The sequence below is a fragment of the Mirounga angustirostris genome, unplaced genomic scaffold (assembly GCF_029215605.1).
Source record: "Mirounga angustirostris isolate CCGP_5_RB_7025 unplaced genomic scaffold, mMirAng1.0.hap1 SCAF_3, whole genome shotgun sequence".
In the NCBI taxonomy this organism is placed as follows: domain Eukaryota; kingdom Metazoa; phylum Chordata; class Mammalia; order Carnivora; family Phocidae; genus Mirounga; species Mirounga angustirostris.
Window position 1 is genome coordinate 51905886 of NW_026991711.1, and position 20209 is coordinate 51926094.

Genomic DNA, 20209 nt, shown 5'->3' on the forward strand with positions numbered 1-20209 from the left:
AACCAAATACCAGGACAATTACTGGCAATAGGTAAGAGAATGGATGAGACATCATGATGCTAAATTGATGAGATTTGCTTTCGGGTTAAGTGGAGATCATGGGAAGGCAAGGAGACAGATTATTAACACAGCCAGAAAATTAAATAAGAAATACGAATAGATTTAAAGGGGAAAGACAGTTTAGTGGTACAAGATATGTTGTATTTATAGTGATCCCAGAGTATCCAATTGGGAAGTGAAGGAAACTACCATTTATTAAGCAGCTACTAAGGAAGAGATTCTTCACACACATTTTCATGTTTAATCATCACAACCTCCTTATGAAGTAGATAGCACTTGCATTTTAGAGATGAGAACACTGAGATTCACAGTTGGTGACAGCCCTTGATCCTTTCAACAGATGCAGTGGCTTCCAACTTTTTAAACATCAAGTCCCTCTTTTTTATTCCCCATGTGCCCTGTGTTTTAAAAGACTTCGCTTACCAAACTGCATGTATTAAAGAAGAGTTAGTTCTTTATGTTTTGCTATCCAAATGCATGTATGTATAATCACCAATCATGTTTCAGATTGGCATGATACAACCAGGCTTTGGTATTAAAATTCCAGCTCAAAGCAAGTAACATTTTTGTTAGTCCTTTCATCCCTTTGTGCACAAATACATAATTTGCCTTGGTCTATTTGAAATATTAATTATTGCTTGAAAACCTCAGATTAAAAACTAACCTTTTTATTTCACCCCTAATAGAGCATGAATTATATTGAGTATATTGGACTTTGACAGCAGGGGGAACTTTTTGTTATAGTGCAAAAGTGTTTTCAACTGTGAATGCTAAAATAAAAGTTATGCAAGAAATTTTAAAAAGGGCAGGGGGGCAGGATATGCCACCCCAAAACATGCCATTTTGACATATTTATTACTTTGAATTAAAGTTACATAAGAAACAGCCAGTACAAGGAGGACATTCTGACCCTCCTTTGTCCCCCGAAAGCAGGAAATAAATCTCCCCTATGAAAGGCATCCTTTCTGTCCCAGGAGGGTAGAAGGCTTCCTTAGCACCAGCAATAGGGAACATGGGGCCAAGATGGCAATATAAACAAACTTTGTTATCTCATCACTAATTTGCTACCTCAAGCCCAAACTTCTTTGTCTTGTCAATTCTTTACAAATTTATTGTTTGTCTAAAAGGTATAAAAGCTGTCTGCTTTGATCACTGCTTTAAGTATAATATTTTTATGGGGCCCGTGTATATATGGAATTAAATTGGGTTTTCTCCTGTTAAGTCTGTCTTGTGTGAATTTAATCGTTAGGCCAGCCAAAGAACCTAGAAGGAGGGAAGGGAAAAGTTTTCTGCCCCTACACCATCCCAGGATGGAAATACAATTAGAAACAGAGAATCAATGAGAAAAGAGAAGTTAGAAGCTGAAGAGAAAGAGGTCAGCGTTAATAGAAGAGGTCACACTTGGACTAGATGAGATTGCTCAGCACAGGAGATTGGGGGCCAGAATTGAACCCCCAGGATCACCAAGCTCGAAAGCTAGTTTTCTTTCTTCTATGAGACCAGCCATGAATAGCTGGAGTCAATGTTCAAATCACTGAAAGAGTAAAATATATATGCACAGGGCAAAGCACAGCATAAGAGATAAAAATACCAGCTTGAAAAATAGATTTTAAAGCATTAAACTCTGAGAACTTAAAGCAGCAGCATGTCAACAACAAAAAATCCTACGGGAAAAAGCCCAGACTTACCGTGGGATCCTGTGTCTCTCTGAGTTGGTGTGTAAATGATAACAATCTGTCCAAAGCTTCCTGAGGTATATTTGGGACCTATGTTATGAGAGAATTGAGAAAAGACAGAAAGAATAAATGGGGATATCTGATCAATCAACCAGAAATTCTGGCTACTCGGCAAACAATATTAGAATTATATTTTTAGAAAGTACCTGGTGATAGGTAACATGTTGAACTCCTTGATAAATTTGCTTATTCATTTTCTCAGGAAACATTTCTGCCTCGGCTTTCTCTTTAACAATCAGGTAGTTAAAACCAAGCCACTCTTCATTTATAATTCCACCACCAGGATAAAACTGAAAGGAGCCTCTAACTCAATTAAAAACTGGCATAAAGTGTACCCATAAAAAATTTTTCATAATTATTTCCCTGTTTGTTAGCTTCGACATGATTTTTTAAACTCTAATTTAGGCATTTTTCTTACTAAAACCAAACTCCTTCACTTAGTAATCTTATTATCTACCAAGTGAAATGGGTATCCTGCAACAAAGAATGGATGCCCACGCTGTTCATTTTTTCAAGGACTTTTAAACCACATACCTAAGGGGAGTAATCAGTTTATCAATGAATTCTGAAGAACAGTTGCCTAAATAACACATGCTGATTTCTTGAGCAGTAATAATCTTAATCTAATTAAATATTTAACTGAATTAAATTATGAGAAATTAAACTAAAACAATGACATTTTATAATTTTGATTTAAAAAGATCAGAGAGATATTAGAACAATGACTAGTATAATGTAACCACTTCAGAAGTAAACTGCTCAGGGTTTCTTTGTCATTTAAGTGACTGGCACTTGAAAATTCTACATTCTTTTCAGTACCTATTTTATCTCATTCATTCTTTAAATTAAATCCTGTGATATAAGAAGCAGTATTATCCCCAACTTCAGATGAAGAAACTATGGTTGAGTAATTTACCCAAGATCTGGAGGCTGATGAAGAGTGGATTTGGCATTTATTTTTTTTTTAAGGATTTTATTTATTTATTTGACAGAGAAGAGAGAGAGGGAACACAAGCAGGGGGAGTGGGAGAGGGAGACGCAGGCTTCCCACTGAGCAGGGAGCCCGATGTGGGGCTCCATCCCAGGACCCTAGGATCATGACCTGAGCTGAAGGCAGACGCTTAATGACTGAGTCACCCAGGCCCCCGGATTTGGCATTTAAAAGTAAGCTGTTTGACTTGAAAGCCTATGCCCTTATCCACCTCCATGCTCACAAGACCTAAAATTAATCAGCTAGTTCTGGTATTTCAAAGGGGATGAGTGCATTTATGTAAAAAGTTACTTATCTGTGATCGAGAACAACACCACCCAGTAGAACTTTCTGTGATGACGGAAACGTTCTTTACCTATGCTATCTAACATGGTAGCCAAAACCCTCCAGGTGTTTATTGACCCCTTGAAATATGACTGAGAAACTGCACTTCTAAAATTTATTGAATGTGGCTGGGGTGCTACATTGAACAATGCAGTTCTAAAACTCCAAAAGTGTGAAGCACTTTAGTTAAGGCAGACATTGAAATAACGCATTACGTATACTGCAAGCCACTGGATAACTAATCAGGTAAGCACAGATACATTACAGTACTGAGGGGAACAGGACGACTTTGTATTTTCTAAAATCTAAGGAACTAAAATATATTTGGCCTCCCTTTATAGTAGGAACTTAAAATAGTCATCTCTGGCTGATAATAGAGGGAAAACGAATCCTAAAACTGCCTCCACATGCGGAAAGTGGAAAGACAACTTACATCCATGGTTCTCAAAGTGTGATCCCAGATCAGCAGCATGGGCATCACCTAAGAACTTTAGAAATGTAAATTCTCATGTACCGCCCTAGACCTAGGGACTCAGCAATCTGCATTTTATCAGGCCCTCCAGATGATTCTGAAAAATGCTAAAGTGTGAGAACCATTATATCAGGAAATTTGGGAGTAAATGGGAAGAAGCCAGAAATGTCCAATTCTGCTCCGACAGGTGTCAGAGTACTTTGAAAGAGAACAGCTGAAGGCAACAGGCTAGAGCTCGCCTTACTCTTACCATTTCCTTAATCACTTGAATTTCTTCACTTTTGACAAGTGGTTTCATATAATGGAAAAAGAACATGGTTAAGAATTCTGGTCCCAGCCACTGCTGTGTTGTGCTTCCGATAACAGGGGGCTCTGCCAAGGCGATGATTCTGAAGGAGGGGTGGACAGGAAAAATGGATCTAAAAGGGGAAAAACAAACAAACAAACAAACATAAACTTTCATATTAGAAATTAGGTCATGGTAGCTAAAGCCTAGGCAACGATAAGCCTACTGCTATTAATATAGTCAAAGCTATTATCCAAAGAACAAGCCTTGAAAAAAATCAGGACGTCTTAAGAACTTATTATTAAAACAGAAAAAGAGGGGTGCCTGGGTGGCTCAGTCAGTTAAGGGTTCGACTTTTGATTTCAGCTCAGGTCATGATCTCAGTGTCATGAGATCGAGTCCACATTGGGCTCTGTGCTGAGTATGGAACCTGCTTGAGAGCCTCTCTCTCTCCTTCTCCCTCTGCACCTCCTCTGCCCGTAGGAGGCACCGTAGCCCACTGCTAGTAGCTGTTAATTATGAGACCCTATGGTATCAGACTCACTGCATTCTCTCTCTCTCTCTCAAATGAATAAATAAATCTTTAAAAAAAAGAAAAAAGAATCATCTACTGCTAAAACATCATGTACTGTTTCCACTGATGATCTCCATCCCTGCACAAACCACTGTTCTGGATATCCTCTTATGCCTCCAATAAATTTTTTCCATAGTCCCTTGAAACAAAATTCCATCCAGTTCATATTCATTACATAGGTTCCTTTTCTTTATTCAAAATCCCCTCAAAATCTCCTGTCTTGCAAGGAACCCACTCTATGTCAATCATAGAAAGACCAAGGAGTATGATCCAGGATGTTCACTTCACAACACAGAAGATTTAAGCAGCATAAGGGGCTGGGTTAAATTTAAAATCTGGATTAACAAAAAGAATACTTAGGTCTTCAAAAGATAGAGAAAATTAAATGTTTATATAATTTACTCTTTTGTCATTTTATAGGAAATATTGTGATTTTTAAAGTGATCTCTTTTATAGATCTCTGCTAGGGAATCTAGGGATGTAAGTATTCTAGGACACATAGAAGAATAAGGTAAGACTGCCCACCATTTGTGAAATGACTTGAGTATGTTTTGGAGAACAGACTAGACACCCCTTAGAATCTATTCATGTGTGTGATAGTGTCAGTTCTTATTAATTGCACTCTAAACCGCAGTGGAAATATAACTTTAAAGGGTAATATCACCCTTGCTGTAAGAAAGAAAAGATAAAATGCAAACACTTGCCAAGATCTTCACAAAAATAAAAATTTAGGTACATAACTGGCATTTCTCCAGAAATAGACTATTCATTGCCATTAACTATTATAATAGAACCCAACAGTTAAGTGATTAGGCAGCTAGAATATTAGGAGGTAGGATATGTGTGGAGAGGATTAGTTAGGTACTTGGAAGATTTAAGATAAGAAAATGCCCTCCCAATACAACAGGTAAGGCCACTGAGTCCCTGACTACATGATCTGTAATTTTAGAGGCCACACCATAATTTGCAAACCAGGGAAAAGCAGTTTTTAGAAATGGTCATATGAAAGGTCTAGAAGTATTCATAAAAGCTACCAGATATTGTTTCATTGTGCTAGGTAGGAAAAAAAATCCTTATTTACAGATATTCAAGCAGGGCATGGGAATGATCTATCCAAAGGAGTTGTTCTGGGAAAACAGGAAAGAATAACATGAGCAGAGTCAGAAAGTCCTGAGGATAGCATGATCACTGAGGACTGCCAGCAATTAGATAGTCCCACAAGAGAATCTAGACACAAAAATTCTGTGATCTAAAAGCTAAAAGAGAAGGTTTTTCCATTTTCCACTTCTGCCAAGTGGTTTGCCATATTCCAGAAAACTCAGCTCCATGGCCCAACAACAGATGTTGGATTCATCCTTGATCCTCCTCTTTCCTAGCTGGGACAAAAGAAGGTGGGAGAGACAGAGCTGCTTTTTTGTGATTTGACTGCACAAAATTAAATCTGCAGATGTAGTTTCTTATTCAAGATAATAAGGGATACTAAATCAGGGAAAAAACAAAGCCAAAATCCAACACGTAAGCCAAAAGAGGAAGTCCAATTTATATCCTTAAACCAAAAGATCAGGAAGCAGGTACCACAGCTGAACTGTGAATTTAGGACTAGAAGAGCAATTAACATGAGAGCAAGCCATAGGAGAGCAAGCTAGGTGGCTTGAATTTAAATATGTGATGATCATTGCTTAAAACATCACTGTCTGTGGCTTGCTTTTTGGTATTGACTCTAGCAGGGTACCCGAGTAAGCGGGCCCAATTTAAAGAGGGCAGTTTCTGAGACAGCTGATGTGTCAGGGAGAGAAGTGTACACTGACTATAAAAACAGCCAGCAAACTACTAAATAACAGGATAAGGACCGTTGTGTTGCTAGGTCTCCCCCAAAGGCTTCCTTACATATAAATAGGTCATATGGAAAGTCATTTCCTGATGATGATAGGATCTCCACGTCTGAAAGTTGGAGAGCAGAGTACTCCTGCGGATCTGCCACGTACTTTCAGGTGATTTAACATACTGGCGTGTAATACAAAGGTTGGATAAGTGGTAAACAGTTGAGAATTAGGAAACAAGAACAGTTAAAAGTTAAAACCAAGGTTAACTTTAATTTTACTAGAATTTAACAACATCGAATAACAAATGAAACTAAAGATATAGCTTAACTTCAGATAAGTAAATATTTCATAAAGATTAAAGATTAAAAACGCAAAATGCTCTTTTTAAAAAAGATTTCAAAAATAAAAGTACTGAGGTCAGTATGTTTGTTTGGGGGCACTGAATATAAGTTTTAGAGAGTAAAGCACTTTCCACTGCTTCTCAGCAATAAAAAGGAATGAATTATTGATATACATAACATGAAAGATCTCAAAGTAATTATGCTGAGTGAAAGAAGCCAGATCAAAAAAAGTATATACTGTGTAATCCCACATACATAAAGTTCTAGAAAATATAAAATGTATCAACTAACTGGAAGCAGATTCCTAGGGGTTGGAGAGGAGGGTGACAAGGGTCAAGAGAGAGGGACTCCCCAGGGGTCTGAGTGCACTTTGGGGGGATGTCATAGATGTATTCATTATCTTGACTGTGGTGATAGTTTCATAAGTATAAATGAATATCAAAAATTATGAAACTGTGCACTTTAAATATTCACAGTTTATTATACATCATTATACCTCAAAAAAGCTATTAGTAAAAGAAGAAAGACTTCAATAAAATCGAATCTTTTGAAGGAAATTAGAGGGTAATTTTTGTCAAATGTGTCTATTAAGGAATTTGAAAGAATAACACAGAAGGTTTTTATGAAGACATTAATCATAAGCCGAAGAGGATTTTATAACTGGCCTTCTATACTATTACTAGCGTTCCCATTCTGAACCTACAGGCTGTGCAGCCTGTATTTCACCTTTATTTCCTGTGCAATGTAGCAAACCGCATGGACACATTCCTTACTCACCCTTATACCACACAAGGTCTAGGGTGATACCTGGAAGAGAACAGATGCTAACTAACTAAATAAATGTATTGCTATGGTTAAGAGCCATCACTGCAAGAAACTTTTTGAAGACCTTTGATGGCAAGGACAAAAGAAAGGTAACTGATAAGAACTGGGAATAATGGTTTTTCACCCAAAAGCAGAGCAGTTAATATAATCTGGTCTTGCACGAGTACGTTAGAGAAGGTTCATCCTCTATCAAAAAGACAAAACCAAAACACACAATAATAATTAGACTCTTCATGGAGTTTGGAAAAAATGGTTCTTTTTCAAAATCAAAATTTCCTTAAGCCTCTTTGTTTTGAGAATCAAACACAAAGACTCAGGCATAAAATCTTGGATCTATCTTGAATTTTGTTAAAAACTTACATGGCCTAATTTCCTAGCATAAAGATGCTGAGGTTTCTGGGGAATGCAAGAGAGAATGCTCAGATCCTACTGTCTTCAAGCATAGGAGGAAGAATAAAAGGGTCCAGAGAAGCTAATCAATCAAGGATTATACCCGATGTCCAGTTATGGTTCACTACTGATCAAGAAAAACTGGGAGATTATAAACTGTTTTCAATATTCAATCACAATCAATACAAATAAAATATACAATAAAAATGTAAAAACATTAGAACATATATAATTATAACTGAGACTAGGCCACTAATCTCTATTGCTTCCCTGAGATAACCATAAGCTCTTTCTTGGCAAAATAAACAATTAGTAATGCACAGACTCTTGGCCCCCTCATCTATGCTCTGACCAACGGCCGGAAGGAACACATTTAGCAGCCTATAGTATTTGAACTCCCCTTTTCCCCAAAGAAGTTTTTCTCATCAAAGGAAGCAGTTCTATTTTGGTCGTTATTTCCTGTGAGAAATGCAGGCATGGTGTCTGGTGTGCATGGCCATCATACTATTTCTAACCACCATGTCTGCTGGATTCTTGGAGTCTTGCAACAAAAGAAAGAGAGTCACTAACATTTCTGACACCATATCTAAGGGCACATGAGCCATGTAATTACCTGCAAAGAATGCCTGCAGAGGGTTCTGATCAAGATAAAGGATCTTGGTGAAGAATTAAAATATAATGAAGGTCAGCAAAGGAGTCAAAAACAATTGTTTAGAAATTGGGTTTCACACTATGAAGCTGAAAGGCACCGTAGCCCACTTCTGGTAGCTGTTAATTATGAGACCCTATGGTATCAGACTGGTCATAAAAGGAGAACTATTCTTGTTACTAGGTTTATAAAAGTAAGCACTACTAGTTCAGAAGGTCATCTAAAACCAGATTAATAGATTACCTTTACCTTGGGTTTCCTAGAATTTATACAAGTTAAGATTTATTCACTGTTCAAACACACTAAGTAGTCTACTACATGTCAGGTATTGTGACATTCGAGACAAAGAGATGAAGTACAGAGCAACAATGTCCTGTAAATAGAGCAACAATGTCCTGCAACATTAAAGTCTTAAGTTCTGGGGGTGCCTGGGTGGCTCAGTTGTTAAGCGTCTGCCTTCGGCTCAGGTCATGGTCCCAGGGTCCTGGGATCGAGCCCCTCATCGAGCTCTTTGCTCAGCGGGAAGCCTGCTTCTCCCCCTGCCACTTCTCCCCCCCCCCCCGCTTCTCCTTCCCCCACTCCCCCTCCTTGTGCTCCCTCTCTCGCTGTCTCTCTCTCCTCTGTGTCAATTAAATAAATTTTTTAAAAAATTAAAAAAAAATAAAGTCTTAAGTTCCAGTCATTTCCTGACACCCAACTGCATCCTTGCCTCTCCTCTGACCATGTGAAATACCCTTAAGTTCCTTTTGCAACAATTTAACGTTTTTTTGGTTACTTGTAACTAAAGGAGTCCTGCTAGACATAAATATGGTAACTGGTCCTATCTGAAAACAAGCAGGTATCAAAATTTACCAAACTGGGTCTAGAGACAAGGACGCTCTTAAATCTGCTTTCCCTTCTTTCTAACTTTGACTTTTTCCTCTATCTCAAAATTCCCCAAGGAAACAAAGCATTAATAGCTGAGTTTGTTTAAAGACTATCAGAAATAATCATTTTGCTGAACTTCAATTCTGTGCTTAGGTGACTCAGATGATGAGTTTCTAATTTATAGTTCAAATGCTAATGCCAAGAGTGGCATATTAGACATGCACAGCATATAGGATCAACCCATGTTAGATAATGGGTCATATTACTTATAAGAACAAGTCATGAAAAATTAACTTCCTCAATGAGTACAAATTTCCCACTTTATGCTATGCTATGTCCTTCTGGTCAGCCTGTCAGCTCTCTACCTAATAAACACAGCCCTGAAAGAAATACTGTCAACTGGCATAAATTTACTATATTCCACCCTATTATAACCTATTATAACCCTAAAAGAGAACATATTTATTCTCGGAAAGTCAAAAATGGGCCACAAAATTAAATCAAGTTTAGCCAGGAAAAGATAAATTTACTAAGAATCCATCTCATCAGAGTGAAGTAGAGTCTGTAACATGACTGTTTAGCAATGAAATAGAGAAAAACTGTTTACAATCCTAAGAAAATAGTGTGTTTCTCAGGCAAAAGGAAGAGGAATACTGATAAAGGAATTTGACTTTCAACTGGCAGAAATATTTCAGACGGAGGAGAATCAACTGTTGGACATCTTGCCTCTGGGAAGCCAGCGAAGACCTGACAAACGGACAGATCGTAAGAAAGAACAGAAAATTAGAAGGCCAGCCCAGGAGGTTCAACATCTAACTGACGGAAGTTGCAGAGAGACCGGAGGAAATGGGAAAGTGGGAGTGGACAGAGATCTATCATGACATGTGAGCTACAAGTATGAAGGGCAGCAGGTCCAGATCAGGGCTGTCGGAATGCACTATGGGACAAAGATGAAACTGATAAAAGCCTCATGTGCCTCAACATGCTGAGAGGAGATTTATACAAGAGGGGAAGCGTCTGGGATGGAAAAGTGATAAATACATAGAAAACAGGGTCACTTTGTCTTCTGTGTTCCCACAGCATTATTGCAGAGATCTCTGTTCTAACATTTAAAAGCTGCATTGTAATTATTTATCTCTGTATCTGGCTCTCTTCATATATATGCATTCATTAACTTTAGGAAAAACAAAATGTATGCAAGAAAGGAAAAACAACTGTAGTTTACCAAATGACTCAGCTGTTGTACAGTCCTTATGCTGTGATAATCATGCAGATGTTGAGTGAGGTTCCAAAGAAAATTATTCCATAACTACTTAGGAAGAATGAGAGATGGGAAGGATGTATATGTAGTGGGAAGAGAAGTGGTAAAAAGAGCTAAACCTTACCTTTCCATAGGAAGAAATCAATCAATAATGCCTAACACTGAAAAATAAATCAAGAAATACCAATGAAAGCATATTATGATATTGCAGTAGTGATGTACGGGGACAGGGTAGCTACACTTGTGGTGAGCATAGCATAATGTATAAACTTGTTGAATCACTATGTTGGACACCTGAAATTAATGTAGCATTGTATGTCAACTATTCTTAAAAAAAAAAAAAAGTATATTATTTAGTGATACGGAGGTAAGTACCTGGGGAAAAAAAAAACAACAGCTCAAAGTTGAAAGGAGTAGTCTCTGGGCTTTGGGAAATGGGAAAGTGTCTGAGGACAGATGACAGTGGACTGGTATTTTTCATAAAAAGTCTTGAAAAAGCTATCTTGCTCAAGTTTCATGAATGTTTAACAATGATATAAAATTTAAAAAAATTAAAAATAAGTGAAGGAAACCAAGCAATGCTCTTATGACTTGTTTCTATCTCCTCAGAGTGACCTCTAGAAATAGAACTGAGCCTGGTTTGTATTCATGCGAGTGATGAAAATCAACAGTGATGAAGATGGGACACTTTGAGAAGGAAGTACTACTAACCAGTGTGAGCCAAAACCTCAACACAATGTTCAGGGCCACTATGTTCCTGAAATTGTTTTCATTTGTAAAACCTCTTGTGACCATTAGGGAGAACTTGGGTACTTCTCAGGGAAGAGGGCTGTCATTTCCTGGACACTGGACTACAAATACAATGCTCCTGAGGTCCTAAAGGAGCCTGACAAGCAGACTTGCTCAGAGCTACTGCCCAACTGCTTTGATTCGTCTCCCTGAAAATATAAACTGTTCTCTGATGTGTGGTTCACACTCAAATAATGTACAAAAGCTGATTGTTATAAACTAAAGGTATGAAATGAGAGGGATCTTGATAACTTCCCTCCCTAGATACTCAACCAAACTATTTACTGGGCTAGATGAATTTGATGATGTGGATCCCAGCTGTGTATAATCAAGTGAATTTTTTAAATAACTTATACAGAGGTAGTAAGGAATTTAATATTTCCTCTCTATAAAAAAATTCCAAGGAAATTTTTAAACTCTCCTTAAAACAGAAACACAGTAAGAAATACACTTAAATATCATTTGTAAAATTTTAATGTGTTAAATATGTCAGCAAGCCAGTGCGGGGAGGGGAAGCTTCAATTAAATAAGATTCAATTAAGTGACTAGGTACTTGCCAAGGTAACAATCTCTAGTTATGTCAAAATATCCATGGAAATGTAAGGAGACAGAAAACTTACATTTGCCAAACGTCCTCTAAAGGAAAGTAGTATTTAGCTAGAAGAAATCTTTTGCAATTTTTCAAACACATCGAAAATTTGAAGGAGTAGAATATGAACACCTGTTATCTCCTTCACCTAGATTTCGCCAACTATTAAGATTTTACCACCTTGGGGGCGCCTGGGTGGCTCAGTTGTTAAGCGTCTGCCTTCGGCTCAGGTCATGATCCCAGGACCCTGGGATCGGGCTCCCTGCTCTGCGGGAAGCCTGCTTCTCCCTCTCCCACTCCCCCTGCTGTGTTCCCTCTCTTGCTGTCTCTCTGTCAAATAAATAAATAAAATCTTAAAAAAAAAAAAAAAAGATTTTACCACCTTGTGTTCTCATTCCCACTTGCTCTTCCTCTGTGTGCGTACATATACACACACGTACGTGTCCTTTTTTTCCCCTGAAACATCTGGAAGGGAGTCGTTGACCTCTTTTTACATTATCCCTTAAATATCTCAGTGTGCATTTCCTATGAACAGGAATATTCTCCTTCAAAACCAGAATACCATTATGATACCTAAGAATATTAACTCAATATCATGTAGTATATATATTCCACATTTAAACTTTCCCAACTATCCCAAAGTATCTTTTCTAGCTGTTTCCATTTGATTTCCCGATCCAGGATCCAAGCATTTGGTTCGGACATTTCTGGGAGGAATATGTAAGTAAGCCACAAAGGGTAATCCTGCATCAGGTGGCTTACCTCCATAATAACTGACTGCTTCCTAGGATGGAGGGCCCAGTAAATTATGAGGCTTCCCCCCCTCCGAAGGGATACAAAGTATGGGGCCAAAACTGGGTTGCTATGACAACCGGGGGGATTACCTTATCAGAGCTAATGTTCTTATGAAGTTGTTATTGAAACATGTATGTGAAAGTAAGGCTGAGAGTGCAGAGCACATCTTGGATAGCAAGCTCAAGTTGTAGGAAATGCCAGATTATGAGTATGCTCAGGACACCAAATTATTAAGGGATTCAAAGTTAGCTTGGCTTGACCCTAGGTTCAGAAGAAGACTAACAAGAGGGCACAAGTGACCACAAGAATGAGAGCAGGGCGCCCAACATTACCTCTGCTGTAGCTGCTCATCAGACAGTTGCAACTCTTCCTTTAAGCGTATATACCTGTCTTCTTTCAGCAGCCTAGAGCCGTCGTAGAGGCTTAGCTCCCGGTCGTGGATCAACCTAAGGGACAGGGGAAAGTCAGGGAACAACTTCATCGGTTTTGAATGTTTAAGTCACTGGAGGTGGAATCGGTTAACATTTTAATCCTGTCTATTATTCTGGGCAATTGAGTCTAACAATTTTGTTAGATGGACCTTTTGCAATTTCAAGTTGGCTAGTGCTATTATACTTGGCAAAACTATTGGTTTCTGTACTGGAGAGCAGTAGTCATGGTTACTAGATGCGGACAGCGGGGAGGAGAAGGATGAGGAGGAGGGGCTGGAAAGGGAACGGAGGAAGGAGATGAAAAGCAGCAGCTGAATGGGTGACTGAGGATAACCATGAGGTGCATATTAATGAACAAGGCAGGTGGTACATACTCAGAGTCTAAGGTAACTCTTTAAGGGATAGTATTATCCATGTATTTCTGTCTTTGGAATTACAGGATTTAAAACATCAAAAATCTGTAGAATGAAATAACTGGTGCTATTTCATATACTAACTCTGATGGTGACCTAACAGTCCACAGCACAAACAGCATCATCTTCCGGATGCTGCAGGGGTTGAAAAGCACTACTGCTAGATTTTACACCAACCGCTCAAGTCTCCGGATGCCCACACCACAGTTGCCCCACATGACCTCCACTCGGCAAGCACTGAGGTGAGGGGAAGCTGCATAATGCAAGGGTTAGGAGCATGCGCAGTGGAGAAGTCAGATCTGTGTTCAAATCCAGCTCTGTACCTTATCAGCTGAATGACTGGGGCAGGGGGAGCACTACTCCTCCATCTCTCTAAACTTTTCTCTGTTATAAAATCAGGGCACTCATACCAACCTCATAGGACTGCTGTGAAAATTAAACATCTAATACAAGGCAGATGCTTACTGTAGTTGTTCTCAATCTTGGCAGCACATTAGAACCTTCTGGGAAGGGTTTAAAAAGGCTGGTGTTCAGGCCTCACCCTGGATCACTTATATCTGAATTTGGGGATGCAGAACTCAGGCATCAGTAATTGTTAAGCTCTACCCACACAAGATGATGCCAGGGCTGAGAGCCTGAGAAGCACTGGCCAGGCACAATGCCCCGAGGAGAGTAAGGACTCAGTTAATGACAGCTGCCCCTTTTCCCAAGTGCCTGGCCGAGCAGGCAAGAGGTAACCAAGAAAAGGGGAGCAGTAAGGATGATTTCTGGTTGTGTCTGTATTTATCTGTTTAGAAGAAAAAACTACCCTAAATCTATGGAATATTTATGGCAAATCGCTAAAAATTTGTGGTTATTATTTTCAAATGCTCCCAAGTCTAATCAGGATTAACACAATGTTTTTGAAATTTTTAATTATACTCAGTATCTGCATCTTGTCAAGGACAAGAAACTCTGAATAGCTGGTTGGGAAAATGGATTATTCCATAGTTAGAAATCAAACGTCTAGAAGTGACAGAATCAAGACAGAACAAATAAAAAATTGGTATCATTAATCTTCCAAAATGACACAGGATGGAAATACTTTCCATGAAAGTTACACATGAAATTTTCTCTTAACATTACATTCTAGAGAAATTAATTAGGAATGTTTTCCCCACCCAAACTGAAATAAGGAAACAACAGTTACAAAATGTTCGAGGTTGTAAACACAACGTGAGTTTAGTCTATATAAAATATCATCAAACATCCATTACACATTCCATTTTTTTAAAGATTTTATTTATTTATTAGATAGAGAGAGGGAGCATGAGTGGAGGGGAAGGGACTGAGAGAGAGGGAGAAGCAGGTTCTTCACTGCGCAGGGAGCCTGACGTGGGGCTCGATCCCAGGACCCTGGGATCATGACCTGACCCGAAGGCAGACGCTTAAATGACTGAGCCACCCAGGCACCCCTCTATTACACATTTTATATAAGGAACCATAATTTCTCTCTCAAAAAAATCCAACAGAATTAACCAATAATTTAGATCTATGATTCATAAGGTGTTTATGTAAACAGTGATGCTGTGACTAACAGATCATAAGAAACGTGAGCTGCATGACTTACTGTATGTATCAATAAGCATATATGAAGTCTTTCAAAATTTTTACCTAAAAGTTTTCTTTTTTCAACTCTTACCCAGAGAATTTTGCCATGGCATTGTTTTTTTCCCAAAATGTTCAGTATTGGAAGTTTTACTGTCCTGTGTTTACAAAGATAAAAATCTCTGTTCTGGCTGGATACAGAAGTAAGTTTCTCACGATCTACAGGACCCAGTTTAAAAAAGACGACGATAGAGTTCCACGTCTACTGTTTACATGGAGTGTTTCTGTGTGTGTGTGTGACTCATACAAACCTTTGCAATACAGCAAGCGTGCCCACATTGACGCGGTGGATGCCATCCAAGAGGACGAGCTTTCCTTCCAGAGCAGCGTTCACAAGGGGTGAGGACCGCCACGCAGTGTCTCCGTTGGGAAGAGTGTATCTCTGTTGTAGCAGGTCACGTGCAGTCATATCCTGAAACCAAGCCCCACCACCCAACACAGAAAATGCAGGATTAATTTTTAAGAGATGGATGGAAGCTTATTTAGCTTTATAGTTACCACTCTGAACATAACATTCCATATAATAACTGGGAAGTCATCTTCTCCAATCCACTAAAAAGAAAAACATTCAAAAGCTTTTCTTGGTCATTTGAAGTTTTTCATGTTACTCATCCACACACTACAGTAAGAGTGAGGGCTTTTCTCCCCACCTTTTTTATTTAGCATTTTCCCCCTCCCTTAAAATGTTCATTTGATATCTATACAGATGATGGCAGTCATTGCCACTTGACTGTAATGAAATTTAATTCAATCAGCTTTATTTTTGTGGGGACCAAAATGTGTGGATTCCTTTTTAAGAATTAGAGGCCATACAAACTCAATGGGAAGAGATGCTTTTCAATCCTGAGCCATTTTCTTGCAGCTGAGTTCTCCTGAAAGGCCATGCTAGGGACCCATCACAGTGACTCAGTCTATTTAAAGAGGTTTGAAAACGGAGGAAACTGAGGAGGACAGTCATCAGATGAGGTACAGGAATTGACAAACAATAGCATGGCAGTTATAAGCAATTTTTAAAAAAGATTTATTTATTTGACAGAGAGAGAGAGAGAACACAAGCAGGGGAAGTGGGAGAGGGAGCCCACCGTGGGACTCGATCCCAGGTCCCTAGGATTGTGACCTGAGCAAAGGCAGACACTTAATCGACTGAGGCATCCAGAAGCCCTATAAGCAATTTTTTAAAGCACAAACACAATGCGCTAGCACTAAGACAGTGTGACAGATTTAAGCAAACTATTAATAGCAGTGGCATAAAATGTCCATTTTTTAAAATTTGGGGTGCCATATAATATCAACAACTTTTTCTTACATGTATTAATGATGAAGACAATAGTTTGTTTTCTGTTATCAGCTTCAGATAACTTTTGTGCAACTTATATCAAACAAAATTTCAACTTCTACAATCAATTTTATTCAAAACTTTAGTCTTTTGTAAATTCTTTGATATCCAACTGCAGTTTTAAGAAGACAGAAAACTAAAAAATTTGCTTATATTCACAATGGCAACAGATCTACACTGAAACCAAGATTAAAATATAGGTCTTAATTATTTCAATTTTCTCACTATCAAAAAAGTACTGACTTAGGAAGTATGAATAGGCTTATACTGAATCATAAAGACACTTGAGAATAGTAACATTCAAACTCACCAGATCCCCATAGCCCTAAAAGTCTGGCTTTGACACATTATCAAAATTTGGCTTAACTCATTAATTTTAATTTTTAAACTATGAACTTTAAATTCTATGCAAACTATATGAGCATGGCATTCTAAGCTGCCAATGATAGTTGCAATACTAAATCGAGCACCATCATCAGTGTTTACTGAGATGGTTTATGGTGAGAATGAGCTCATTCCTATTCATGGGTATGCAATATAAGAACAGGAAAAGAGGGGCACCTGGGTGGCTCAGTTGGTTAAGCCTCTGCCTTCGGCTTAGGTCATGATCCTGGGGTCCTGGGATCAAGCCCCACCTTGGGCTCCCTGGTCAGTGGGGAGTCTACTTCTCCCTCGCCTTGTGCCGCTCCCCCTGTTCCTACTCTCTCTCTCAAATAAATAAATAAAATCTTAAAAAAAAAAAAAAAAAAGGAAAGGAATCCCTGTGCAAGAAAAATAGGACAAATCAAAATAAATGTTTGTGGGTCATTTTCATAATTAAATTATGAAAAAAAAACTAATACACACACACAAACCTTTTTTAAATTAATATAAAAACAGGTAAATTTAAAGAAAACTCTTGGTAGTAATTATTTCAGAAAAATATTCACTATAGAGTTACATCATATATTGTTCTAGAGAATAAAGCAAACAGAAAACATGCTTTAACACAGCAGTTCTAAATCAAAGATATATACCGGAAATAGCTGGGGGAACTTTTGGAAAATACATTAGCATAGGCCCCATCACCCCAAGATCTGGATTCAATAGACCCAAGATGGGGCTTACCACCTGGATTTTATTAGACATTAATTACATAGATGATAAATTAAATATCCCTTAGATGGGAAACACTACTTTAAAAAAGAAACGTTAACTCAATGTGAAATTTGGTCTCATCCTATTTGTTTATACCCCTCTCTTATTCTAGTAGGAATTATGAGATTACATGAGGATATATGAGATGTATAACAAAACAGTATAAATTAAAAGGTGAAAAAAATGGAAGAAAGAAGACGGAAGAGTAAGCCTTGTTTCCTTCAAGTATTCCTATTGGTATTCAGAGAGGAGGTAACATGAAGAAAATATCCCATTGATACTGTATTTTTAAAGAAATGAATGGGTGTTGATTTTGAAAATGCCAGCTTGACACTGAAAATATATGGTATCCTGACCCACTTTAGCTCTGGAGTCCTTTGCGTGGGCCCAGGAAAAGAAGATGAGGAATGTGACTCTGGCATGAGAGGTTCAGACTCACAAGGAGCTGAGGCTAGCAACTGGTAACATTTCAAAAAAAATTTCAACAGAGAAAATTCCTTACTCTCATACCAAGACATCCTGAATCACCGTTCTAACGCACGCTATGAGAAAGCACTACTTCACTGGGTGATGATTCCAAAATTCTTTCATATCTTGTTAATGCACACACTGTCCACAATAGTTGCCTCATCCAAATGAGTAAATATTTACCAGGAAAGATGATGAGAAAGACAACCAGGACACAGGACGACTCTTCTACAACCTAGCAGTTAGAGATTCCCTTATTCTGACTGAAGTAAAGCATGATTATTTGTTGCCACACAACAATGACTAACAGATCAACAGAGCTCAGAGCTGCTAACAACTACAACTACAGAGCAGGAATTCTCCCCCTTTCTTCAATCCTCACAGGAATAAAAAATGGAAAACACCTGGCATTTCTTATAAGACTAGTTCAGTCCAGTTTTACCACCTAAACTCTTTCGTACTCTCATGGTAAAAAAGAGTCATTCTTCACTGCTAGTATGAGTTCACATTAAAATAAAAACCCTCCTTAGAGAAAGAAAAAAGCATTCCTTTTAATACAAGCTGCTAGTTTTCATAATTAAATTCCTATATGGGAAGAAAAGATGAAGATTCCAGCTTTTCCTTAAGGAGATAATTGCCCCCACTTTCCATAATATTAATTAAAATCAGAAATTATTTTTGATTGTGTGAGTGAAGAACACCAAAATAAAACTGAACTTCTGTGCAACTGAACCTAATCAAACCTAATTATTGACAGAATTTTTTCAGCATAGTCTGAAAGAGTCAGTGATATGAATTAATTTCAATAATAAGTTAATCTTTAAAATAGAGTAACAGCATCTCCATCTATAGAATACTTGGATTTTAGTACTGTGAAACTGTTGTAATATCGGTATTTATTTTAACATACACTGTATCATGAAATTGTTAAAAACATATCATTTCTTTATTCTTCCTGCCTACACATGCATCCCTAAAGCAAGTGGAGGGGCAAAATTAAAAAAAAAGAGTGTGCTTACTCCATATGATTATTTTGAAAGTACACTAATAAAAATAAAAAACGATGAATATCCCAATTTTTGCATATATTTTTCTTATCCATGAAACTTCTGAACTTAAGAGAATAAAAATAGTACTAATGATATCATAGAACCTGAACCATTTCCTCTTTCTGTATTTCCTTAAAAATTTTAAAACAACAGGACATGAAACCAAGTTCCTTTAGCACTACCATTGTCTAACCTTGAACACCTCACCTTCTCATTCAGATCCCTGGAAAACACTTAAGATTCACTTAAGATCTCTTAAGATTCAGTGACATTTGGAATTTTGCTCTTTTATTTTCTTTATTTTTATTTTTTGTAATTTTGCTCTTTTGATTTGCAATGGAGAAACCCTACTGAAAAAAAAAGTCCTATTAAAGTGAGAAGCATGGCTGCATGAAATGTATCAGAAAACATAGATCTGAGCCTAAAGTAATTATACATCTTACAGGTTTTTAGTACCTTTGAATGACATGCTAATTTTTCTGACATTTCCTTGAGAAACCTGGATGTTAAGTCATTAGTTTGATGAGATAAGTTCAATAAGCATCTTGTGTGTCAAGGGGCTAGAATAAGGCTAGAATTAGTTTTCCAAAGCATAATATCATTCAGAAAGATAAGTGAAAATATTATAGTGAGTTTTTAGCATATAAAGAAATTTGAGCTACGTCTCTTTAAATATGAATATTGATAAGACAGTAAAATTTTTCAGCATAAAGCATATATAATTTTTCTTGTGGACAATTTATATTACTATAGTAAATGGAGGATATCAAAATCTATTAAGAATATGACCTTAATTAGATTAAACATACACTTTTCCACTACATATATGAACCCAGAAGAATTTCAGGAAGTATTTGAGTTGGCTTGCAAAAATATGTATAGTATAACATTATAAAATTTGAAATAAGTGGATAAAGACAACTAAACAAGGGAAGATGAAATGAAGAAAGGTAAAG

General features: G+C 37.6%; 1 protein-coding gene across 10 annotated transcripts in view; it reads right to left on the minus strand.

The window, feature by feature from the left end:
- Window positions 1–20209, minus strand: part of VWA8 (von Willebrand factor A domain containing 8) — a 344595-nt gene that overhangs the window by 221859 nt on the left and 102527 nt on the right. For 9 of the 10 annotated variants that reach the window (XR_010409990.1, XM_064586049.1, XM_064586051.1 and 6 more), the window contains 5 exons: window positions 15515–15675; window positions 13105–13218; window positions 3834–4002; window positions 1943–2086; window positions 1749–1826 (listed from right to left, as the gene is read on the minus strand). Coding sequence is in view for 9 of the 10 variants with exons in the window: in XM_064586049.1 (XP_064442119.1) it covers window positions 1749–1826; window positions 1943–2086; window positions 3834–4002; window positions 13105–13218; window positions 15515–15675 (666 nt within the window). In the remaining variant the exon portion in view is untranslated. The remainder of the gene's footprint in view (window positions 1–1748; window positions 1827–1942; window positions 2087–3833; window positions 4003–13104; window positions 13219–15514; window positions 15676–20209) is intronic. The other variant, XM_045869513.3, reaches the window with a different exon arrangement.